This window comes from Amphiura filiformis, chromosome 3 (genome assembly GCF_039555335.1).
Source record: "Amphiura filiformis chromosome 3, Afil_fr2py, whole genome shotgun sequence".
Taxonomy (NCBI): domain Eukaryota; kingdom Metazoa; phylum Echinodermata; class Ophiuroidea; order Amphilepidida; family Amphiuridae; genus Amphiura; species Amphiura filiformis.
The window spans coordinates 27,459,571-27,486,955 of NC_092630.1; the positions used below are offsets into that span (position 1 = coordinate 27,459,571).

At 35.3% G+C, this 27,385-nt stretch overlaps 1 protein-coding gene across 1 annotated transcript in view; it reads right to left on the bottom strand.

Annotated features, from left to right (window-relative positions):
• Positions 1-27,385, bottom strand: part of LOC140147171 (uncharacterized) — a 151,126-nt gene that overhangs the window by 104,055 nt on the left and 19,686 nt on the right. The window contains exons 2-3 of the mRNA XM_072168951.1: positions 26,637-26,693; positions 22,685-22,759 (exon numbers count right to left, since the gene is read on the bottom strand). Of these exons, the coding sequence (XP_072025052.1) occupies positions 22,685-22,759; positions 26,637-26,693 (132 nt within the window). The remainder of the gene's footprint in view (positions 1-22,684; positions 22,760-26,636; positions 26,694-27,385) is intronic.

Here is a 27,385-nt window from a genome sequence, read left to right on the forward strand (position 1 = left end):
TTGAAGCAGCCAAGTCCCTCAGCGAAAACCTGTAAAGTGTGCTGAGGCTTGTGGATCAACTTGTGCGTACCATTATATATAAGTGTTAAGTGGGCCAAAAACTCCGGTTTAAAAAAAATCAACCCAATCCATTTAAAAAGATCATATGGCTTTAAAATAGCATTTCAAAGTGTTATAAGCAATGGCCACAGCTGGGGAGTGTAGGGGCAGACCGCACTAAAGAATCTCCTTGTAAGAGCACATAATATCATACTTGTAAACTTCCCTCTAATAAGGAACTTTCAATCTGACAAACACATTTAGTATAGAATCAAAAAAAAAACAGCAAGATATCATCAGCCTGCTACGCTAATTGCCTGAGTCATTTTACATGTTTCTCATTTACAATTTTGATTTTCTGAGTAATAAACCCACAATAAATCAAATTTCCAGCTGCATTTTTCATTAACTTCATTCTATTGATGTATTCCACAAGTAAATGAAGAATGCGGCTGGAAATTTTATTAATTAGGGGTTTATTATTCAGAAAATCAAAATTGTAAATGAGAAACATGTAAGAATGACTTAGGCAATTAGCGTAGCAGGCTGACGATATGCCAAATTATTCTCTGTCAAGGAATTAAACAGATCTACTTAGGGACCGCTCATAAATACTTTGGTGGGGGGACTGGGCAAAGTGTGGGGGGACACAAAAGTTTTGAGTTGCACAAAGGGGGGACCAAAAGTTTTGGTTACTAAAGGAGGGGGGTCAAAAAGTTTTAAACAAGAACATACCAAAAGAACAAGAGCATACAAATTTTTGCGCGCATATGTACCAATAAAGCCTCTTTTTACCCCGATTATGGCCAAAATAGTGTAAAATACATTTTTTGCTCATTACCGATATCCCATAAAAGCCTTTTTGGAATATCAAAGACTTTACATGTATTCTACAGTCGCTACAAAAAAAGGGTATATGTATGTATCCCACTGATAATACCGGTCAAAATGATGCAACCATTTTTTTTTTTTTTGTCTTTGCCACGAAATTTATATTTTGCCCCCTGACCAAGAAAGCTGGCTATGCCCCCTGATAAACAAGTCTTACGTATTAAAAATCTTGAGTATGTGCCCGGATGTTGCTCTCAATTTTCAGTGGCATAAAGACGGGGCGGGGCAGGTGGGGTCATGTGCCCTGGGAGCCACTCTTAGGGGCGCTGAATTGGCCAATTTAGCATCGATTCTGCGCCCCTCTAAGCGATGAAAGTCAAAATTTCAGGACAAGGTCATTTGAAAGATCAATTTAAGACCAATATTCAACTTTATTATAAATTATATGCTCCACGCGCAATAATTATTTCAAGAATCGGGATAGACACACTCTATCCTTAGCCCTGTGCGCCACAAGCCCTAGCTACGCCATTGTCAATTTCCCTTTATTGTGTACCTTTTATTTATTTTATTATTGGTTGTAAGAATTATTGGTTATAAAAATTAAAATGCATAAATTGAAATTAAACTTCATACAAGTCACAGCATGTGAAAAACACCTTCAATTTTCATGTTTTTAGGAAACAGGCTATTATAAATAAATGTATGAACAAACATGTAGGCCTATAATTTGCACAAATGGAATAGCCCCCCCCTCCCCAGACTGTTTTTTAACCTCTTGGAAAGGGGGGGGGGGTCAAAAAAGTTTTGTATGTCTAAAGAGGGGGGTCAAAAAAGTTTTAGGTTCTCTGGAGGGGGGGGCAAAAAGTTTTGACTCCAAAAATGTCCAAGTGCCCAGCCCCCCACCAAAGTATTTATGAACGGTCCCTTATTAGACACTTCTCGACTTGTAAGGCAAGTATTTCTCCATATTCAATATTGTATTATAACTGCAAAATCATTCCAACATCCATTTACCACACATCACCAACAGAACCTGTTAAAAATATTACCAATTTTTGAGCGATAGGTCACAAGAGGGTTTAATTTAATCTCCTTTAAAATTGTTCAAATGGGGCAATCTCCAGTGTGAAATAACACTAATGAGCCGGGCTAGAATTCAGCATACACATTCCAGCCCATCCTTCTTTATTCATACTTATCTGCAGGGTAAATAGCAGGAGAGGGAATTATAACAGGTGCCTGGCTGGTGAAATTAATGATGAAATTCACTGCCTGCATGAATTTATCACTCTTTTTCCCGCCGTGTATCAGGGTTCACACTTTTAAAGAGATAGATAAAGAAATTGTGCCACAAAATAGATTTCAAATTTCATGTCCTTTACTCCTTATAAATAGATATAAACCCACTAAATAAATGTCCCATTGAAATACATATGAAAATATATACAAGAAAGTAATTTTTTTCCTACCCCATGTAAAAATATTTTTAATAATTTGATCCTACCAATGTCTTAAATAAAGATAGAATTTTTATTTGAATTTGATTCTTTGATACAAGTTCGTATGTGGTCTTACTTTATGGATTCATACCAAAATTAAATTAATGTACCTCCCTTGGCTTTTTAATCAACTTGCCCATTATCAAAACTGGACTAGTTGTTGTGGTTCACAACTTGCCCATCCGGATGACACTTTACTTTTTTTTTCCATGACCCCATTTACACAGAGCCTAAAGTCAACTCTGAACACGACTTTATTTGTGTGTAAACAGGGTCGCCACGTTTTGAACTCGACTTCAGATGTCGACCCAGAGCAACATTTGTCAAATTCAAAGTTGACTTCAAACTCAACTTTTGCAGTGTAAATGAACAACAAATTAGAAGTTTACTTTATATAATGGTTATTTGAAGCATAAGCAAGTGATGGTATAAAAGTCGACTACCGTGTAAATACCCTGTCAAGAAATAATTCATGCTAATCCTTTGTTGCAATCTGAATATGATGTCGCAACTGAAGTCGACTTATTGCTGACATGTGCAAACGGGGTCTATTTTTCGCAATCATAAGGGAGGGGAATTTCCCCTAGCTCTCCCAGTCTGCCTCTGATGTAAGTAGTGTATTACTGTAATGAGGCGCTCATAATTACCATTATATGCTAATTATATACACAACTGATCTCACTGATATTTTATACCAAGACTAGGTGAATACCAAAATAAAACCTTTATTCTAAATTAATTTGGATGCAACCTTCCACTCCTTCTCCTATGCACACATAAAATTCACAATGGGACAAAGAAGTCCGTACTTTGAGCCTGAAATTTATTAAATTGGTTGATTGTGCCTAGAAAATTGATTACGCCTCTGAAATGTCACGTCATTGTGTGTGATGTGTCTACAGACTTTTGGTTATTGAATTTGTATGTTTTCTGTGCAAATGGTTTCTGTCTGTTTTGGTAAGTGTCTCTTTTGTGAACTGTATTGTTTTTATTCAATTTCGATTGCTAAAATGTTTTCTTTTATACACTGCTAATAATAACATTTTGCAGTTAACAAATACAAATGCATCGAAGAATATCATTATTTAAAATAATAAAAAAGTCTTTATATCATATATGTACTGTAGCAACTATTACTAGAGTTTGTTGTATCCAGGGAAAATGACCATGACATGATACAACCATTTCCTGGTAGCAATCAATTATTAAACATTAAATTTGTATGACGTTTAATATTTTGAAGCCAACAATTTACACATTAGCAATATGACATCATCATAGAAGCCAAACATTGAAATTTAAAAAAAATCAATCAAAAACCAAATTAAGGAGACAAATTTAACTTGCAATGCATCACCTTGTCAGGTCCACCCTCTCAAACTAATAGACTACTCTCATCTAATTTGAATCACTTAATGAAAACTGCACGTGCAGTATGTGATATTCTTCAATACAACATACTTAAATGTCACTTTCCCATAGAAATTGTGTAAACATACTGAGAGCTAAAGAAAGACATGCAATGACATAAGATGCGTTGTGCATTCATCAGTATGTTTTTTAATCAGCATCATCATCAATATTATCTACATCGCCTGGTTACCAAGTTGCCACAATATATTCAGCAGAAGGCAATGGAAATACCACACCATGCAGGGTTTTCTTTAAGGGGGTACTACACCCCTGGCCAAATTTTTGCCTATTTTTGCATTTTTCTCAAAAATTATAGCGCATTGGTGACAAGTAAGATACGTATATTATAGGGGCAAGGACTACAACTACTGTACTGAAAATTCAGCAACTCAAAGCAAGTAGTTATTGATTTATTGATCAAATATTGGTTTTCCCTCATTTTTGACTGTAACTCCATATCTGTTGTCTGTGCTGAAATAAAATTTCCAGTGCAGTAGTTGTAGTCCTTGCCCCTATAATATACATATCTTACTTGTCCCCAATACGCTATAATTTGAAAGAAAAATGCAAAAATAAGCACAAATCTGCGCAGGGGTGTAGTACCCCCTTAAGCATTTTACTGAAGGAGTCATTTTCATTTGTTAGACCCTTTCTATTGTGAATTTTTCATCTGAAGAGGTACAAAACATTGCCCAGGGGGTATTTTTTTATTTTCTAAAACAATGTGTGTTTCAATTTCACTGAATTGTTGACCCAAATTTGTTTTTCCAGGATATTTAAGAATCTAAATAGTGCATGGGGGATGCGGACAAAACATTTTCGCTACTAAATATATCACATCGGTTATTTGGAGGGCATTGTGAAAAATCTAAACATTTTGCCTTTGGAACCGAGGGATATTCCGAGGTCCAAAGCAAAATGTTTAGATTTTTCACAATGCCCGACATATTACCGATGCAAAGTTATTAACCTCATTCATAACTGTCACTTTAATCTCTTCACCTTACAAAATAACACAAAATTTTGCTCAAAAGTTTATAAAAATATATGATTTTTACATCTTCCCTTTCCAAAAATCGATCAGGCTAAAACAGGACGACCAATAACAAAAGTGTGTATCACAATCTGTGCAAATATGCTAGCGCGCAATCCAAATACGGCAGCCAGCGCGCGCGCAGTTTGTTTGACGCACAACAACACGCAGACGTCGGTCAATTGTGTGCGACATTGGAACAATTACGCATTTTGCGGTCAATTGTGAGATATTAATGACCTCGATTCGCGTTCGCGATTTCACAAATAACTAAATGTAATTGGATCGCACGCATCGCGTTTATTAATGAGGTCATGAAATATTACTACCGACTTGTGCCACCACTAGCCACAGCCATAATCCCATGGTTCCTTCTCATAATAAGAAGGGTATGTTTTTGTTGTCTATCATGACCAGATGAATTAATTGAATATATATGAACGCATACGTTTTTCACCCACAATGACTTTGTTAAGCACCCTGGGCGGTTAATGGAATGAATACGGTGCTCCAAATATAGCTAAATATGACCGATTTCCTGGTAACGTACCCTTTAGAACTAGCCCAATTGTAATACAGTATGCTGGTATGTAGCAACCCTGTATTGTATGAATGGTTATTTTTGCATATAGTATTTTTCACAATTTCCGACAAAGGGGTTTTGTATTTGTCTGTGTTTTCGCAAAATTTATGCCTGAACAGAACAACTTCATTACATGTGTGTTGTTCAATTCGCGACCTAACCTTTTTAAACACAAGTGTTGAAAATAACCCGTCACAAAAATAACACTATAAATACAGTATTATATGCAGTAATTGAATCCGATGACATTTACTGTTGTTTTCATGCAGGGACCGGACGGGATCTCACTGAGCAGTGGAATCAACATCTTTAGTTGCATTAACATTCTATTGAATACTTGACCAGATAAACGCCAGGTATACAATGACGGCTACCAACGCAACCTGCACCTGCCGACTGATGAGCCACGAGCCAGTCGGCTAGTCATAATATATAGGCCTATTTACCTGTCTTCTGTTCCATGGCACAGATATTGAACATCGTAGGGGGTTTGTGACTTTGAACTTAACTACAATGTACGCTTAATGTCATCATTTGAATGGATTTGCTTACATATACACTTGCAACAGTCATGCTAATTACAATGCAGGCCTTTATAATGGTATGGACAGTTTAGGAATCAGAAGTTGTTCAATTATTTTGAATATTTGTACTATGAAGCTGGCCTTACTTCCAAGTTGTAAGATTTGACACAATTTTTGACATCTTTTTTCCCTACATGAATGGAAAAAAAAGTTACCATTTTCTACCACCAGGAAATGAATGTCAAATTACATTATAAACATAATTTATAACTCATAGTTTATTGAAAAAGTTTGTTGCAAACTATTACAAAACTTCCTTATCATATCCTTTCATTATTTTCCATTAATATAATTTTTGCACTTCTTTATGGATCAGGATTTTCCTTTCAGAGAGAAAATCAAACTAAAAAATGTCCTACAACTACAGCATAGGTATCGATGGCATCACCAAAACTTGTTGGTTTCCAACCCAACCTCACCCATCTAAACCTGCTAATGCTGCCCCCCTTGAAAATTTACAAAGGAAACCTTGGCAAGAGCACATCCAAAATATTTGATCTATCAGAAAAGATGAGAATAGATCTCATTTTCTCTGATCTATATATCCCTTTACCTGACAGTGCATCATATACTTCCACTTAACCTGGTAATCCAATCATTTGTTTTGGTTCTCCTGGAATGTTTTCAGTCAACGCAAGCTCATATATGGCCCATTTCACGGTTAGGCGCCACTTTTTGATTTTCAACATATCTGGCCTGGTGTGTAAAAAATAATGGGGTTACAGAATTGACTGTTGGTGATTTTTCATTGTCTCTGTATGGCCTACCTCCACTAGCTTAATCGGCCTTTCTGCTTTTATCTTTCAGGGCGTACAGGGGTAAGAAGTGGTCAAAAACCACATTTTACTAGCAACCTGGAAACAGACATTTATTTTCCAATGCTGCCACTTTTAACTATGTTGAGCCTACCAGCTGCTTTTGTTGTTTTTATGTAGTGAACAAGTTGCACTATACAGCCATACATGAACAAAGTAGTAGTTGTCAGTTAAACTAGCATGAGAACCATTTAAATTTCTGAATTCGGATGTGACATTTTCCGTTCACATCCATGTTCTATATTCAATGTGGAATAGATCAACTAATAATTTACATGAATGGCAAACTAGTGTGTTTTAGTAAAGTTCAGAGTCTTGTTACTATTTGTTGAACAAATTACACTTGTTGCTCTTAATATGTAGATACAGCGATATTTTGAATTTTTGCCAACAAATTCCGTTCACAGTTTTGTCACATCCGATTAATTTTCCAAATAGTATAATTTATTAACAAATAAGTGGCAGAATTTTTTCTCCTTGATTTTTAAAAATCTCCTGCTACAAGCTATCTAATGATACCTTAAAATGAAAACTCCTTCATCAACTTAGCTTACAGATGTCATTTCAAAGTTTCCGTTCACATGTGTCACATCCATGGTACCTGTCACATCCAAAATAGTTTCTTCAAAGAACTAAGACAGGAATGGGACTAGGATGCCAGTTTGAAGTTATTTCATTACAGGTTTGTGGGGATCAAAAGGCACAACAAATCTTTAATTCAGTATGCCTTCTTTAATTGTGACAGGGGACTCAAAAAGCTTCAATTTCCATTCACATGTCACATCCTCAAAATTAGTAGTTTTTAGGTCAAAATACTTAAACAACATGATATTTGACTTTCTAAAATAGGTTTATTATTTCATACATGTCACATATGATTATTTCATAGCTTTGTTGATTGTCTTTAGGGAACAGTTTTGTATACAATTTACAGAAGCGGATGTGACATTTTCAATTGTGAACGGAATATTTCAGTATTATAAACATTTTGCTTGTCAAAAATATAAAGGGTCAGGAAAAACATTTTAGCATTGCTCAATTCAATAGAATCTCACAAAATATATGTGTTAGAAGTGCTTAAAGCTTATATTTTTGACAAGCAAACTGTTTGTAATAATGAAATATTCTGTTCACAATTGAAAATGTCACATCCGCTTCTATAAATTGTAAACAATGTTTTAAAATGAACACTAACACAGGTTGATATGTTTCAATATATCCCATTTAATTTACTGGGGGTGTGAAAACTTGTTGAATCATTATTTTCTGAAATATACTCTGCTTTACAGTGTGTGGTTTCCGTTCACATTGACATCAGTCACATCCAAAATTGAACAAACATCAGAATCTTGAATTTGACCTGTGTTTTCAAACTGGCTGATATTATTTGTGAACATTACCCATATTATGACCTTCAAAGCTGTGGAATATCAGAGTCATTCCTTGATTATTAAAATTGTTGAGTAAACCTTTTCATGTCAATTTCCTTTTTTACCACAAAATTACATTTAAGTGGCCATAAATTTGTCATTACACAACAAAAGTTGCCCAAATTTGGTCAGAAGAGAGCCTATGACACACTTGTTTATTTTAAATATCTATTATATGTATTGGACAGTCAAAGTATAAATATTCACTTCTCAATATTTATCCAATTTGTTAAAAAATTACATAACATGAGATAATAAATCATAATTTTCTTCAAGAAGTAGAGAGATTTAAGGTAGGAGCATCGGATAATAGGCCCATGCAGGAAAATAGCCACTATTTCAAACCAGAATTATGTATCCATTTCAAATATATAACCAATTAAAGATAAGTCTTTACTCCACTGATTTTTAATGTTTCATGAAAATTTTAACAATTCTTATGTTTTTCTTTATTTTTTGAAAATTCCCTTATTTTTTCTACTAATAATTATTGCTAGCCTAGAGGGAATGTGATATGGTTTCCATAGTTTGTGGGGTGGTTAATAAGCCTAATATATAAATTCTCTCGCCAGATTTTTTGGATAAAGTGTTTATTTTTTGAGAAAAATCATTTTTTCTATTTTTAAATTATGGAAATCTAGAAACACCCATAACTTAAAATAGAAACACTTTATTAAAAAAAGCTGGCGAGAAAAGTTTCTAAATTTAATAACCTTTCATATGAAACCTTGTTTGTTAAAATTGGCCCTATGGTTAGCTCAGACAATAATTATGAAATTGGGTCATTCAGTGTTTCTAGATCAAATCAAGAAAATTTGAGCAAGTACTAACATTACTTTCAAATATCCCCGTTATTACTGGCCAATATATTGGAAAAAAGTCAATAATATTATTTGGTAACATTTTTGTAATAAAAAGATCCAAAAAGCAGTTCTATAAATGGGATAGAAAGGAGAAAAAATAATATTTAAACATAGTATCCATTTTCAAACTTTTACTAATTTTAGTGAACGAGGCTTAGTGTCAAAACCACTTTATGTACAAAGTCAATAGGGTTTTCTAATGATAAAAAATGGCATAACTCAAAAACGCTTTGTTGGCAAAAATTAAAACTTGGCAGGCAAGTTTTTCTCACCCAACTACACATCCTGTATCATTTTAAACCAAATCTGTGCATGACACCGTAGCCGATGTTTCTACCTTAAGCTGGGAAATGATATTTTTATGAAAATCTGGTCTAATTTGGAAAAGAAAACCCCCATTAAATGAAATTTAATCCATTTTGAAAATGTTGAGTTTTTTTCACCAAAAGTGGCGCCTAACCGTGAAATGGGCCATATACCTAGCTACTGGATCCTAACTTCATATATCGACTGCTCAGTGCCAGAAGTGGGTAAGTGCAATAGCTGCCCTGTGAACATTTGGCAATTTACACAGTATATTGTGCTTATTCATCTACACATGGCAGCTATTGCACTTATCCATTTCAGGCATTGAGCCGTCAATATATTACCAAACAGTTCAGGTGCAAAACATGATATATTAAAAGGCTGCCTTGTGTTTTTTTATGACTCTTCTATATAACAGGAAGAACATATATACAAGATTAAATGCAGTTTAAAATCATTTCCACAAATCAAAGAGAAATATGTAGATTTCCAAGAGATATATGTGCTGTTCGTTGAGCATATTAGAGTGTAAACGCAGAAGTGATGCACAATCATGCTGATTGGATGATCCTCAATCATACAACAAGACTACTGACCCATACTACATGTACATTCACCTAATGATCACCATTGCAAACGTAACACAAGGCAGCTTTTAATGATATACTGCAACCACATACTTCATTTCCAATCTACTTGTCATTCCTTGAAGTGCGCTTGTATTTATAGAGACTAACAGGCACACGTATGGGGTAGAATCCGCTTACAGTCCAGTAACGTGCCATGAGTTTCGCAAGGCACTGTATTCAAAGATAACACAACTCCTTCCCATTTCAGTCAAGATCAACTGATATATCTGCAGGTGAACTAATACCATTATGTATCATTGAACTATGTGTCACATCACATTTTATCAATCGATCCCATTGCCAGCATCTGCACTGTATTGCAATAACTGCTAACCATATCAAAACCATATCCATTCTTGGTGCAAATTACCTATGCACATGTATGTATTGAAAAGTGACATATGTATTCAATGGCATCCATTATAAGGGCATTCACTCCCGTGAATGTTTTCTTACCTTTGAGTCTTTGACAACCCAAAAATAAATGTATTCTTACTATAAGACCTTCGACGATCCACAATTCTTTTCAGCTCGTAAGTCATAATCCTTGCCCCTCCCAAGTTTGATGAGTTCTTATGCACCCCACATTCACATGTTTGCGATTTCATTCAATGTTACTCCTATATTCTAAAATGAAGTAAAATAAACCAAAAATCATGTTCACTTACAACGACCCTACTTTTGAAAATAATCTGGCTGACACCAGATTAGCTAATGGCCAATTGATTGGTCAGTTGCCAGTAGCGAAGCCAGCATTTACTGACATAATGATTTCTTCATATTGGTTGAGGACACGCATGTATATACGCATGGCACGGTTGCATTTCAAACTCCAGGTGTTTTCCTCCTTGTGTTTTACATCAGATTGGTAAATTGAGCGCATTTAAATAGCCATTTTTGTCACCGAATCAAAGGAGCATATTTATTTCCACCTGTCAAATGGTTGGTTGGTTGGTTGGTTACAGGATCCCAGTTAAATGAATGAATAAATAATGAGTCTGCTGCCGTCATAAGACACTTTCACAAGTAAAAATAGCATGGCAATAAATCAGGGCAATTAGTAAATTTTAAAAGCCAAACTGTTTAGATACATGTCCATTAGGCAAAAAAAAATAGAAAAAGTATATTTCAAAATATTTGGAATTTTATTGCATTTTGTCACTGTTTAATTTTTTGAATTTTTTTTATTAAAAAAAAAAGATCCACAGGGGGTCACTCAGCCTCACTGTGTAGCAAAACCCTGCCAAAATTCATATATGAACCCGGGGTCAGAGGTAAACCTATGTATGTATTATTTCCTTGCTTTCCACTTTCAACATAGAACATAGATTTTATTGACTAGACCTATATGACTTTGAAGTGCCATGTTCATTCACAGAACATGAACAAATCACTGCAACCACACAACCAATGCATTGGTAAACATGGTAAATCACAGGAAATGTAATGTCAGCTTCCATACACACTGTCATACTCTCACATATCACAAACCAACATCAGAGGAAACAATCACTTCTAAATTGCACATTGTGATATCAACGAAACTCGAGCTGACAATAAAATGTGATATCATGTGCAGCTAGACCATGAAAGGCCTAATATTGGCAAGACAAACTTGACTATGATTATGCAAGGCGTATGCTTCACTTTTGTCATCAACTTTCCTTTACATAATGTCAGTCAATTTAAAAAAGAAATTCCAAAAACACAAAATCTGGACGCAACGTTCCCGGAACCACCGCTAGGTGGCAGCACACGACGAAAGCTTTGATGGAACACCTTAATTACTTTCATATGGAAAAACCAGGTAATGCTCTGAGATTCCCGAGATATCTATGATGTAGCCACAATTTTGACATTGTATCGCATAGAATGCCTTAGAATGGTTTCAAAAGGGTTGGAAACGCTGATAAATAAACGAAACAGCATAGATCTGGGCAAAAAAGTGCCTTTACTCGACAGATCTAAATGACCCGTGACATCTGTGTGACGTCACAGGTCTATACATGTACAGGTAGCCGGGTATAGCCCCCTTCATCTGGCCAGATGCCACTAACGGCATCTATCTCTAGTTCCGAAAAACTCTGGGTCAGTCAGGCTTGTAAAACAGGGTTGGGTGGTTGTTTTTCCGTTGCCTACGTTTTTTTGTTTTTTTTGCTTTTTGCATTAATTGTGAGATTTTATTTACTGGGGGTAAAATTTGTAACTTATTTCCAGGCAAAGTATGGCTGTGTTAAATCTTGTCCACTGTATTATTATAACAACTTGTAATTTTGCGCCAGGCACGTGCTTAATTCGAGGCCTAGTAATATGGCTGTCAAACTGGTCGGTTTCTTCTTGGCATCCAGTGTAAAGAGCCTAAAGCTTTATAACGACACGATCTGTTTACTTTCAAACACCATAATTTCCTCTAACTAAAATAATAGTCAATGTATTTTCAGTTCAATAACTATAATCTATAAGTTAAGCACCTAATACTACGGTAGTACCAAACACAACCTGATGTTCTTACATATGTACTTAGTCAAATTGAATTTTGATTATTCAAATTAAGACAAATGGTTAGAAACTGTTATTTGAGATGCATTCAATTGCATTTGTATTTTACATCAAAATATCAGTGACATTATATGCATGCAATGGTCTTTGCCAACGACTAATTTAATTACGCAGTAACTGACACCAAGATATTCCTGGAAACTAGTTCAGGGAGCAAATATTTGTCTTATTATCATATCAAATGCATCTTGTACAACTACTTAAACTTCAGCATATAGAATTACATGTTCTCAGAATTAATGCTTTCCGGTAACTGCAAATGTTGTAAGTGTTCATTAATTTGTTAACAAACCATCTGTTTGAGTGGGTTGATATTTTTTTCTTCAGAGGGTAGCTTTAAGCTTTACAAAACAACTCATCAACTTGCAATTGAAACTTTCTAATAGGATTTTGCTTCTTTGGATGAATAAATAATTAATGTGTGTCTTGCACAATTATATATTCCTCACCAAATAAATTGAATCTTGATATTCTTGAACATTTATTACTGTACGCACATCCTGTCGGTCGTTGATAAGTCAGTATCAATGCACAATTCTCCAATTGTGCATATCACACATCTAGCTCTTCAATGCCATTAGCCTTGATAACTCAGTGGTAGGAGCATCGGAAACAGCAGGTCCATGGTTCAATTCCTGGTCGAAGAATGCATTTTTGATCAATTCTCAGCCATCTCAAGGGAAAAACTAATTATTACACATCCCATGCTGCATTTGTGCAACTCAGACTCACCAAACTCTTACTACGGATCCCCTACTTTTAAATTTTCTGCAAGTTAGGGGGGTCCCTGCAGACTTGAGTGTTTTGTTCTACATTTTGTAGCGCTACCCCTGCCTTTTGCACCAAGTAGCTTCTTCATCATGTTGTTTTTCGCCATCACGCTTGTCGCTATGGAAGTGGGTGAAATAAAGGAATTTGAATCAAGGTCTATGGGTTCTAGCACTTCAATTCCCCCCAAGCCTCGATCTATTTCAGTGGCAAGAGCTTCCACTTAATAAACAGGAGGTTCTGTGTTCAATTCTGGTCAGGGATTTTTTTTTTCATTTCTCGGCATCTCAAGGAAAAGATTAGTTATTGCACATCCCATTATGTCAAGTAGCTTCTTTGTTGTGCATAACGCTGTCTACAATATAAACTACATTGAGAGAAGAAAATGGTTTTCAATCAAAATATGTGTAGTGTAGCCATACACTTTCTAACTAAGTGCACTTTAAAATTACGTAAATGTCAAGTATCCCGCACAGACAAGAAATGAGCAAACATTGCAATCTTGCAGAAAGGAAATTTTACACAAAAAGAACCCAATTATAGCTCACTTCATAAGTTACATTAATTCTGATGTTACCAAATGGCATAGTGGTAAGTGATGATTCCAATAAAATGCACTCAAAACTTACAAATCCTACCCAAAATGATGCAAATTTCTCACTCCTAAAACTCATAAAATATTTACTGGGACATTAGGCCAAGTAAAAATAAAAACATGTTTCTCTTCAGGGTTTTCGAAGAAGAAAAAAAAGAGGACGAGGGCTTTTTATTTTTTATCAAAAGATAAATGTACACCCATATTTGGGCATGTATTTAGCATATACATGTTTTATTTTTTATTCGGTTTTATTCCTTTTTTGTCATATATCGTAACATCTGCTATTACTGTAAAGTGATTTCCTTTAAAAACTAAAATATTACAATCCTACCTAAAAACAATGTAAATTTCTTACTCCCAATACTCATAAAATATGCAGTCACTGTGCCATTTCCCCAGTATACAAAATGTACACATAAACAGCAACGACTGTTGTTAATGTAAAGCAATTTCCTTTAAACTCACAATATGTTATGACTTGAGGAGGACTGAAATGTAACATTCTATAAAAGCAACCATGAATTTAATAATATTGTTCATAGAAATCGGGTGGGAAGTTGCTTTGCGTACTTGCAATATTGTATAAAGGCTGGGTAAAAATAAGACTAATAAATCATGACAGGACTTCAATATTGATGTCAAAATTACATTGGGCATAATGAAAGTCTGCAATTTAAAGAATTCAATTGTGCATCAATAATTCTATGCCTTCCCAAGGAAAAAAGATGCATCTGTACATACATACTGTCCGCAGATACTGTTTATTTTCTTGGGAGGTAGGTGATTTTCAAATGGCTATTCGATTTAAAATCCCCACTCCCCCCTGTAGAAGACATGGGTTTGATCTCCCACACAAGGGGTGTAGATTTCAAATGGAGTAATCCATTCAGGTAGCCCCATTTGAAATTCACACTCCCTTTGTGGAACATTACGGTCATGTCCCACACAAAGGGGTGTAGATTTCAAATGGAGTTACCCATTCAGGTAGCCCATTTGAAATTCACACTCCTTGTATGGAACATAAAGGTGATGTCTTCCATAGGGGGTGTATGAATTTCAATTGGAATAACCAAAGCAGTATGCTACTAAAGTCAAAAATAATAACAAGTAGCAAATGCCGTCATTGAAAATATTTTTAAAAGGTATGGATGTAATTTTATTTTTATAATCAGTCTGTACTGAAGAGTAATTTAATATTTGCTTTATAAAATAATAATAAATAGTCTTTTCACTTGGAAGGGGCAGACTTGTATACTGTATTATTGTGATTGATTTCTTCCTGTGAGGGTTACAAAAATTATGACGTATGTTTCCACAATTAAAAAAAAATGGAATAAAAATATTCCCAGTACTTAAAGGAGTATTTCGTGATCCTAGCATCCTCTATTTATGTCATTTTTCATTAGATATCCACGAAAAAAACCTATTCCTAAAATTTCAGTTGATTCCGATTTTGCGTTCGCAAGTTATGCATGATTATGTGTATTACACTGCTCCATAGACAATGCTTTGTAATTTCGTTCTGGTGCACCAGAACAAAATTCAAATTTCACGATATCTTTGCTAAACGAATTAATCTGCAAGAAATATTTTGTACATAAACATTATGTAGCCAGAGGTTTCCAGTGATATAAAAATCTCAACTTTTTTTTGAGAAAAGTGGGGGGATGAGGCTGTGGATCACAAAATGCCCTTTTAAAACTGAAGTAATCTTCTTGCAAGTGCCAGTGTGAATTTTTCTGATACTAATAAAAAACATTTGAGCAAAATATAATGATTTTTTCCCTTTTTTTAAATATAATGATTTTTTCCCTTTTTTTAATTACTTTTTTGCTTTCTTTTCTTCCTTCCTTGTTTTTCTCTCCCAATCAATACCCTGAAAGTATTGTATTTCCTACAAGAAGCAACTTGATTCTCTAGAGGTCATTTGAGGGCACTGATTTTTCATAATTTTCCCCCAGCATACTGTCACAGTTTTTGACCACCATATGAAAGCTCTTTCCTGATCTTTACTTTAACAATATGTTAATAAAAACCTTGAGTTTACTTAAAAAGCATAATAATATTAACGGTTCCGACACTGCCTCATGAAAATAAATTATAATTTAGGCGATAAAAAAAACACCATGTTCTACTGGCCTGACCTACCAAGAGTTTGCATTTTGCAGATTTTCTTGTTTTTTGTGTACATATGCGTCAGATTTAAACTGGAAAAAAACTCAAGCAAATGGAGCAGAACAAAATACAAAATACAAATGTTGGCAATTCAAAAGTTTTTTAAGGTCATTTGTAAAAAAAACATAAACAACATAGGAACGACGGAACCTACTTAAAAGATCTGTCTGCCCGTAGAAAAGGGGTTGCTCTTTGGCGGCATATCAATTATCTCAAATAAACCATGCTCCTAGAGTATATATTTTAAATCTTTTGCCAATTACTTTTGATCAAGCAAATGTACTTTTCAACCTCCTCACATTACAGGGCAACAAGAATGCCTGTAAATCTCCCAGCACCTCTCAGCCCTATCACTTAAAAACACTGTATCTACAAGTTAATACATAGTAGATACTGTGTATTTCAGTGGGCTGGCAGCCTTTAGATCGAGCTTTGTGATTAACCAAGTGTCGGGAACAAAAATTAGCTCGCACCTTTGGTGCATCCTTATCTAAGACATTAATCAAGAGTCTTGTAAAACGACACACTCGGACAATGAAACACTGCGCTAATTTATCTATTGCGTAGATACACAAGTTGTAAACTTGCGAGGTACACGGCAAAAAGATTGATGAACCTCTTTCACTCATTATGGGCAGTCTGCAGTTGCAGGCCGATGCTACTGAGTACAAATACAGTTAAAGGTATGATACTTGAAATGCATACATGTAGGCGAGCAACCAACTCTTAATACTCCAGGCTAATAACTATTCCAGTTTCATTAAAACAGGAGGCTCTATGGTTGGTCAGTCAGAAAAGTATGTTTATTTCACAAAAATTATAACTCCTAACTAACACTAACCCAGTGTCCAGTCTGATACCAATGCCATTTTATGACACTCCCATCGTGAGTGCTCCACGCTCGTAATCCGAGCATCTTGATCAGAGGGAACTGAGCCTATTCTACTCTTAACCTTTAATTTGTGATAAGCTTGACCCAGGCTGTTGGTCAGCAAAATACTTTAGATAAGGTGATAACTTGCATTGGTTGATCACCATCTGATTGCGTTGATCATAAACTGATTGACATTTTTTTTGCAAGTATACCTCTTCAAAATGCCAATTATAAAGTGTAGGATCTACGAAAACTTGATGATGATAAGAACAAAATCTAATTAGTTATACTAGAAATCAAACCTATACTTAAAGTTTTAAGGCAAAGCCAAAGAAATAAAACAATCGAGGCACATCAGGAATCATTCCATAAAAGGAGGGACATCAGGCCCGATTGAAGGATCACAGTCCATTTTCACCAATCTTAGGGTTTCAATTTGTTCACTTTGATATTGTAGCACATATCACATATATCCAAGTGTCAACAACCCCCAGTCCCGCTCCCCATAACCCTACACCTCTGAACCAATAAACAGATCAAATATTTAATAACCACAGACTCAATCACAACCGAAGGCAAAGTGGACAAGCGGTACAGGCTCAGACTCGTAATCGGAAGGTTGCGGGTTCGAACCCAGGCACTGGTGCTATCAATGTTATGCAATAAGACAAGGCTCTCCACCCAGGTGTACAAATGAGTACCAGCATAATATAGTGCTGGGAAGGTAAAACAGAATTGTTGTACGGGAAGAGTTGCAACCTCCCACACCCAGTTAATTCAGGGCAGTTTGGCCCAAACGACAAGAGAGAGATACGCACTTCGGCACATGAGAATTGCTCCCGTGCACAACTCCAGCCACCCCCCCCCATGATGCTACACGTCATGCCTTTGCCTTACCAACCCCGATCTTACAATTTCTATAGACCTACCAATCGAAATGTTATGACGATTTCTAAACACATGCAAGAAAGTGTACCTCATTTTGCTGCAAACCATTGAGTGACTTTAATAAAACATTGTTACTAAAGGCTAATGCTGGCCCTGGAAATATCCTGTATGTTGCTCTCACATGTAAATACTTCACCGCATCTTTTATCTCATCCAAATTCAATTCAACCTTATATTTCTTTTTTTCCCCTCTTACGGTTTCGTTTAAGGGATCTGGAATGAGCGTTTTGAGTGTTTCGACAATATTTTTTGTGGGACATGAGAGCACATCAGACATATCGAATTGCATTAAGAATGTCCTTCTGATATCAAATAATTTTGATTTTTTGAAATTCGCATTGTAATACACATTTTATGGCAAATGATTAAAAATTGATATTTTTGATATTTAACAGTACTCAAGTAAACTTTATAAATCTGATGATTTATACTTAAAGTGTATGTAGGTGGGATGAAAAGCCGATGATAAATTGAAAATTTTAACCTTTTGTATTGACGATATGGATTTTTTTTTCAAAACACCAAAAAAATTAGGTCTGATGTGCTCTCATGTCCCACAAAAAATACTGTCGAAACGCTCATTCCAGATCCCTTAAGACACTGTCAATTTATTACCCCACGAATCTATGCCTGCATTTTATAGTGTTTCAAATTTATATTTCAATCTGTCCTTGTTCCATAGACGGCCATTATCGATGCACAAAACATAACTATTTTTGGTTTGCCATTACCATTCTTACGCAAAAAAATTGCTACTTGCTAGATATTCCGCTCTATTTTTAGTTTGCACTGCAATGTCACCAAACCTTTTATTCAAGCGAGCAAACAAAACCACACTCGCATGTAACAAAATCATTGTAATTATTTGCTTTTTTTGACCATATATTGATATTAATTTCCATCGCTGAATCTAATTATACAATATGCTATAACATTTTGCTGTGACCAAATCAATATGCAATTGTAAGAAATGATTAAATCAGGGAAAAAGACCCTAAGGAAAGACATTTCCTTTTCTTTTACAACACAACGCTGTGGTAATTTTTGCAGAAATAATTTTTGCAATACATGTACACATACATTGTCCAACATTTTGCACATTTAATTTCAAGTTTATAAAAGTTACACACTAAATATGCATTTCTTACGCATTTCTATGCATTTTTCCACAACTTTAGATTAGAATGTAAAAAGTGAAAATTTATCAACTTTTACAGGACATGCAATATGTATAATGTCCCATACTTAAAGTGCATAATTTAAGATTACTTTATATATAAGGTTTGGAATTACTAGATATTTTCAAGCAGATATGAATTTTAGTTGAATACAATTTTTTACGAAAATCTAGAAAACAAAATGGAATATATAAATTTTGAATGCCTTGTGAAGTGGCCAGATGGAATTAAATCTTATAATTTAAAACAGGATTTGGAAAACAAGATATTTCTAATGACCAGCTGTGAATTTTTTTTAGTGCATTTTTTTTCTTCACGTTTTCATTCATTTTTGACATATCAAACCCATCAATTCTTTAAATTTTGTTACAAGTGAATTCAATTTTTAAAAAGTACTCAAAATCTAAGAGCCCCAATTGGTAAAATAAATCACTGTCGATTAATACATTTATTACTGGACCAAAGAAATGTGCAAAAATCAATTCCTGCAAAACACAGGAGTCATCATACAAAATATATCTATTCACACAAAAATATGCTGTAGCAAAAATAAGCCTATTTTACAGCTTTTGGGTAAACTAACCAACGTGTAACATATTTAAAACATTATCAGGTACCCAAATAAAAAAAAATGCTAGTTCTAAAGCATTACCTTGTCAAAAAATATGCTGTAGCAAAAATAAGTTATTTTACAGCATTTGAGTAAACAAAACCAGCTTGTAACTTATTTAAAACGTTATCAGGTACCCAAATAAAAAAATGCTAGTTCCCAAGTATCACCTTGTTAATTTTTGATAGCGTTTACTGTTCAGTGTTCGGTGTCTTTATTACCTTTGCTGTATTATTCAAAGAAAAAATCTATTCTTGTGTCCGACTCTAATCTAGCTAACTGACATTTATGAGACAGAACTACAGGAGCCAGTGATTAATGACGAGGATGAGAATACAAAAGATATAAAGTCCATTATCTGTACCACTTTATCTCCATTTGCAAGTAAATACGTAACGCTATACACAGTATACCAAGATAGTAAAATGCTATTCTATACCGTCTACAGTTCCTCAACAGAGCTCGGTTTGTCTCTTCCAAATTGAAGGAAAAAGAAAACAAATCTAGGGTACCATTGAACTAGTCTCTTTCATACACTATTGAGGTTATAGTTTTCCATGCCCAGCGCTATGCAGAGTGCTATTTAGATGGTTCTCAATGTAAACTGGATCACATGTTAGACAATAAACCAGGAACCAGTTCTTAATGCAGAATGTTCTTTTGTTTAGCACACATCTCGCTATAGATACAAAAATACATTGAAAACGGACCCATCTGAATGACACTCGCTCTGTTCCCAACTCTCTACCCTGCATGCTCTCTTCCCCAATCTTAACCTCTCTTAATCTCTCTTCCTCTCTCTCTTCCTCACTCTCTTCTTCTTCTCTCCTCCTCTCCTTTCTCTCAGAATCTAGGAAATTTGACATACAATATGTATATAAGCTGAGGCTACATGTAGTGATACACACCCACCACACACTCAGGGTTCGAATTCGTTAAAAAAATTTTGTGTAGCAGTTTTTGGCTAATTCATCATAATCAGGATACTTCCATATACTAAAGCACTATAAAAAGTGCTATACAAATGCAAAATTGGGTAGCAGTTACTTCAAAATGTGGAGCAAAGTGCTATGCGATACAGCCGAATTCGAACCCTGCTTGACACACTACAACATTAAGGCACCCAAATTCTGTTATGTTACACACCACAAGGTTGAAGAATGATGGATTCACTCCGTCATCACCTCAGGAAATCTACACAGGACTGAAGTATGCAGGTATTGATTCTTGTACATCCCCTAGCTAAGATATATTTTGAAATCACCCTATATATCTGGGATATGGCAGTTTAACTATTTACATCCACTGCAGCTGCTTATTAACATTAGAGCATATGGGATGGGATCAGGCAAACCAAAATTACCCATGTTGGTTAATAAGTTGATTGTGAGATATGGAAAAGAAAAGTGCATCCAATTTTGTGTATGTTGTATTATTTCATTGTATATATTTCATTGTTTTCAGCAAAGTAACTAAAAGCTACCATATTTCCAACACATGGAAGTCAGTAAATTGGGTGAGAATTTTAACCGGAATTGTTTATGCTGCATCAAATGATTTGAATTTTTTGATCGCATTACATGTGCATATCACCATCCACAAAGTACATTGTATTCAAGTATACCTTTCACACCATTTTCCGGTCACCACATACTCTGCTATTGTATTTCAAATGAATATGTTTGTTTGCTTATTTTGCAATGCACATGTTGTCACAGACAATCCCATTATTTTTTGGACTTGAAACTTTGACCTGACCTCTAACTAAACACTGAATGTCGGTAGAGCCATTTTTATCATTATATATTATGCACATTTAGTAAAAACCTATTTCAGGACAAACTCTGCTGCATTAAATGAATGTTTGTCTGCTTATTTTGCAAGTCCAGAGTCAAAGATGAGATCAGTTTCACTGCGTAGCATATGTTAAACCCGTGCATATCAGGGCAACACATATTTCGCAACAGCATATAAAATTAATGTTTGTGTGCTTATACTACTTATTTTGCATGCCCAGCGTCAGAGATGACTCCATACTATAGGGATTTCAAACTGACCTCGAATAAAGCTTTTTCACATGGTAGAACTATGTATATCATTATGCAGGTTTAGTTTGACGCCCTTAAACCGATTTTAGGCCAACACATACTCTGCCATTGCATTTAATGAACGTTTGTTTATTTGTTTGTTTGTTTAATTTGCAAGTCCAAGAGTCAAAAGATGACTCTATTATTTTAGACTTCAACCTTTGACCTCAAATAGCCTATTGATGTAGTAGAGTCATGTTTATCATTATGCTGATTTAGATGCTCTAGTAAACAGTACTACCAATATGGTCTAAATCACAAACTGGAAGTGTGTTTATATTTAGATCACATCTGTTAAAACAATTTCAAACAATTTGTTTCAGCGAGTCATGAAGTCAAAGGATGTTAGAGCATTTACATGGAACATATTTTTGCCTCATCTATGAAAACAGCATGAATAGAGCCCAACATTTTGTATTCCAATTAAATCATCTTTGCTCCATTGAAACTCAACATTTCAGTAATTATGTCTTCTTTCTACACAACAGCAGTTCCCAAAAGCATATTGGTTACTTATGCTCGTTTCTTTCATTCCTGATACAGAGTCCTTTGCATACGTACCTGGGAGAAATCATCCCCATCCTCAAACATCCAACTCATACCATATTAATTATGGAATTGTGCCAGCTACATTGAGAATATCTTGCGGCATGCTTGTAACACACAGCCTCATGTCTCCAGTCACAGTCCAACAACCTACACTGACTATTGCAACCTCTTCAATTGACCTCATGTTAGAGAGTATGAGCATCGATACCCAAACACACATGAGGTCACTTGTTGAGTATACACACTTAGTGAGGTTAAAGAACAGTGGCTTTGACAGTGAGCATAATTTCCTTAATGTAAATGATCCTACCTGTAGCCTGTACATTTAAATCCCCATCCACGACTGTTTTATCAGCATCGGCACTGGACCTGTCCACATCTAAATCTGAAAATAGATAGACGATGAGGGAAATGCGATCAGAGTCAGGCTAATTACTTGAAACTGGCCTTTACATATCGTGTGATACCGCAAACAACTATGCCCACATTTCATACAACACTTGCTGTATCGGTAGAAAAAAAAAAAAAAAAAAAAAAAAAACCAATGTTTGACTTGAAACGAATTATAATTGTAGCTCCAACACCATTGTGTTGCAATCTTAATTGTTGCATCTTATAAATTAGAAGTAACCAATTTTTTTTTAAATATCGAAAAAGTAATTTTATCATTATTATATTTTACATGTGCGCAATATAAATATATCTGAATTACCAATAAATACTTTTTGGTGTGTGTTTTGCCCACAAGCGAATCTTTCAATTTGACAATGTTGTCATAAAATTTAACGCCATTGAACCTATCCCTCAAAATACATTGGGGTGAGGGGTGATTTCCCCCTAAATACACAATTGCTAGGGGTGGCAAAATATTGAAAAAGTACTAGTAGTCCATGTACAGCTGCTAACCTGAAGCATTGTGCACTTTTTAGTTGAAGCATGAGAATTTCCACACATGAGGTACAAGGTCTAATGTTGATTTTGAGAATGCAGGGACTGTCTTTTGGAATTTGCAGGAGAGCATTAAATAGCTCTTCTGGAGCCTTCAAGGAGAGCTGCTTTTTAGAGCATTTACATGTACAATAGAATGTTACAAGGAGAGAATGTTCAACTAAGAAGAGCTAAAATACTCTTCTATATCAGATTTGAGGAGAGCAGTAGAGAGTGATGCTCTTGCTCTCCTCAAAAGACAGTCCCTGAGAATGATGTGAAGCCATTTTGGATTTGACCCCTGGTGCCTGCAAGAGGTCACAGAAGGTCATACAGGGGTAAAAAAAGTTTGTGCTACAATGTCTACGACCTAGTGTTATGGAGTTATCGTACAAAAACCTCATTTTGGGGTAAAATGTTAACTTCATCTTAAAATCAACATTGGATCTTGAACTTCATGTGTGCTTCTACTAGAAAGAGCACAATGGTTCCCAGTTTTGGAGCTTGGCAGCTGTGCTATAATAACATAGGCCCATCGAAATCACAGCTTCCATAACCTTTACTAAATCAGAATATTAAGTGTGATATAAGCTTGCAATCTCACCAAAAAGTCGTCCCTGTGAATTATTACCACTCCTGACTGATCCACAAATGAAATTCAGGTATGTTAATTAAAGTTTTAACGAAAGCTAAGCTTAAAATGAAATAATCTTACAATTCTCAAAGTATACTATTGTATCTTCCAAATTGTATGTCATCACTTATGAAAGTAAATACTCAAAACACACAAACCCCTCTACAAATGGATCGATATTCCGCCCACGTAAGCAAAAATAATTCAAACAATGTCAACTTAACCACCCCAAGAAGTCAATAATCACTAAGTGATACCCTGGTTTTCTCTGTATTGCCATTAGGCTAGCGTGTAGATTTGTTTGAACCACACTGTAATATGACCATGTAAGATACAAGCCATTTAAAAATGGAAATGGTTGTAATAGGACACCAAGTACAACAAGCCTAGTATAGATACACTTTCACTTCCATTACCAAGGACACAGTTCACTACAACCCATTTAAGTAGCTGTGCTCAACATTTGACCTCAAGTTGTTGAGTACGAGTTTTTGTACCCAACACATTCAAAGGTTACTCTATGAACATACAGACATATTGAAGTTAAAGAACTGTGTCATGATGTGATGAACATGTTTAAGACCCATGGGGTGTGAAACACTGATATTATTTCATGAAACTTACATAATCCCATGATATTTGATTTCTTAGAAGGTTTCAGCTCACAAATCGAAATTTACAGTTAAATTTACTAGCCTTATAGAGATGGGAATCTTCATGAAAATTTCAGATGCTTCAAAATTGTGAGACTGACTAGTTTGTGAACTGCAAAAATTGTACTGTGTTACAGGAAGAGACAGCTTTCCTTGGAATTGATGGCAATGTTTGTTTTCACATCCTGGCCATTCACACAGAATTCAGTACACTCATACACTGAAGGCAGTTGGCATTTCATACACATGCAGTATGCACTTTTTTATGTAGATCTAATATTTGATATATGTTTATGAACTGCTAAACTTGTGTTGCAGGAAGAGGCCACTTTCCCAGGAATTGATAGCAATATTAATATTGATGTCCTTGTTATTACACAGAATTTGGTATTTCTTTATAATGTACACTCACACACTAACTTGGCAATATATAAATATACAAAATCATTTCAGATTTTGGGGCCTGGTGATCCATCAAGTAGATAAAAAGTGGTATTATAAAATAATATCATGTTGGGTATATGACCGAGTTACTGTCAAAGAGTATGTTCAACATGTAGGCTACATTTCGGTCTTCTTTCATTTTCCTTTTAAATTTTCTTCCCCATGAAAACACAGGAATTAGAAACCAAGAAAAAATTCTATCTTTTCGAACAATATGGCTATTTACACAAAAGACAATCAAGAGTCATTCTCCAGGTAGTTGCACATTCTTTCATTTTCTAATCACAGACTTCACAGTCTCTCTCACAAATTCCACAACATCATGGAGGCCTATGAATCCCTCTCCTGAGTTTGATGTAAACTTTTCAGGAGTTACGAACTACCTTCAAGCCCTGACCATGGTTCACTATTTTATGCACCAATGTATATTAAACCACAAAAATAGAGGAGAATCTGGACTCATTATACACTTGTTATACCTTTACCTGTGCATTAGCGCCAAAAGCTTTGGGGGTATTCGAGGTCTTTGCCAACGAAACAAATGAAAAACAAATATATTTCATATAAGCAAACCCAAAATTAGCATACATGTATAATGTTAAAGTTTGTTTGGCTTATAATTGGCAAAAATGATTCGGGTTTTGTTTGAGTCCCAACTCTTGCTCGCATAAATTCATATTAGCGTCCGCTAGTCAAGCATTACGCAACACGCAACTAGCGTTAAATGCTGCGCCCAACTGCGTGCACGCCATTCTATAGCAATACACAGTGTTGTGAGTCTTTTTTTTTGCGAATTATAAGCCGAACATACTACAAGACTTCATTGAGGGATTAGACAGCTTTATTCTGTAATCCGTCTTGATACTCTAGGCTTAGAGCATGTTTTCCTTAGAGTAATACAACAATTTTGCATCAAATTGTATGATATTATACGCATTTGTGCCGCTCCTTTGACGTAATCAGTGCACCATGAAGCGTTTCAAACTTTGCCTATGGTCTGTAAGCTGCCAGAGCTGCACACAAGCAGTAATTACTTCTAGAAGCACTCTGGACAAAATACAAATACCTCTGATTATCCCCCCAATGCATGAATATAGATAGCAATTCCCGATTCTCGGTTTATCCTTCATATAAAAAGTGCACAGAATTAGCCTATCACAAAAATCTCATAATGAAGGATTATACAGCTTTTTTCCGTAAGCTGCTTAATTCCTCAATGGAGTCTTTACACCACTCTAGCCCATGGCTATCTTACACCAAGGATATACCCGGATTTTCTTCAATTTCTGTTACAAAAACTTACATACATGGGACTATTTCAGTTGAAATTCATTCACCCCCTATACGAAAACATGACCTTAGTCTCCCATTCAGGTACATGTAACCCCATTTGAAATTCACATTCCCTGTGTGGCAGATCATGTCTTCCCCAGGTGGCATGGATTTTGACTGGAATAGCCCCCATTTACCTTTGGATTTATTTTTTTACTTGAAGCACCCTTCTTTTTTCCTCTTCCACTTCCACGGTTTAAATAACCTAGAGAACGACGATTTCTTGCTTTTAGTTTTACGCCGTACGGGTGTCACCGTCGTCTTCGCCGCACCTCCTTCTCCGTTAACATTATCCGACCCGTATGATACATTTATGTCATCAGTTGAGCCTGAAATGAGAGCGACACAAAACGAGTGATTAGTTTGTGGTTGTAGAAAGTAAGTACATGTAATGAAGAAATTTATTGTCACATTCCGCGCAGTAAATCATCTTGATGTACCGGTACTAGGATTTCAAAACATACTCATCTGTTCTGACACAGTTCATTGACCCCAATACGTGTGTACATTCATTAAATGACCTTTCAATATGTTGGGCACAAAAACACATATTCTCAATTATGATAATTGAATAGAGGTTTGAGAACTACAGAGTGTATCAAAATAAAAATTCCTTTAAAAAAGAAATGGGTGCCCAATTGGAGCTTTGATGTGATCTGCTGACACAGTTTGAAATGTAACCGTTTCAGTATTGAAGTTTATTGAAAAGCCTGCTTCTTCCGTATGTAACATTGGATCATACTGAAATGACCACAATTTATAGTTTTATGACCATTTATAACATTTATCCCTAAACTAGGTTGATCATATTATGTTACATTTTGATGTCACAGTCTTGTCCAAAATCACTAGATACTGATGGGTACCAATTATTTTGATACAGCCTGTATGCTACTGGAAATGAAGCAATTTTGGCTCATAATGATATAAGGAAATGAGGAAAATAAGCATAATATATTATGTGGTCAAATGTGCCTGATTGGTAACAAATGACACACACGCAAATGGGGTGGGGAGGAAA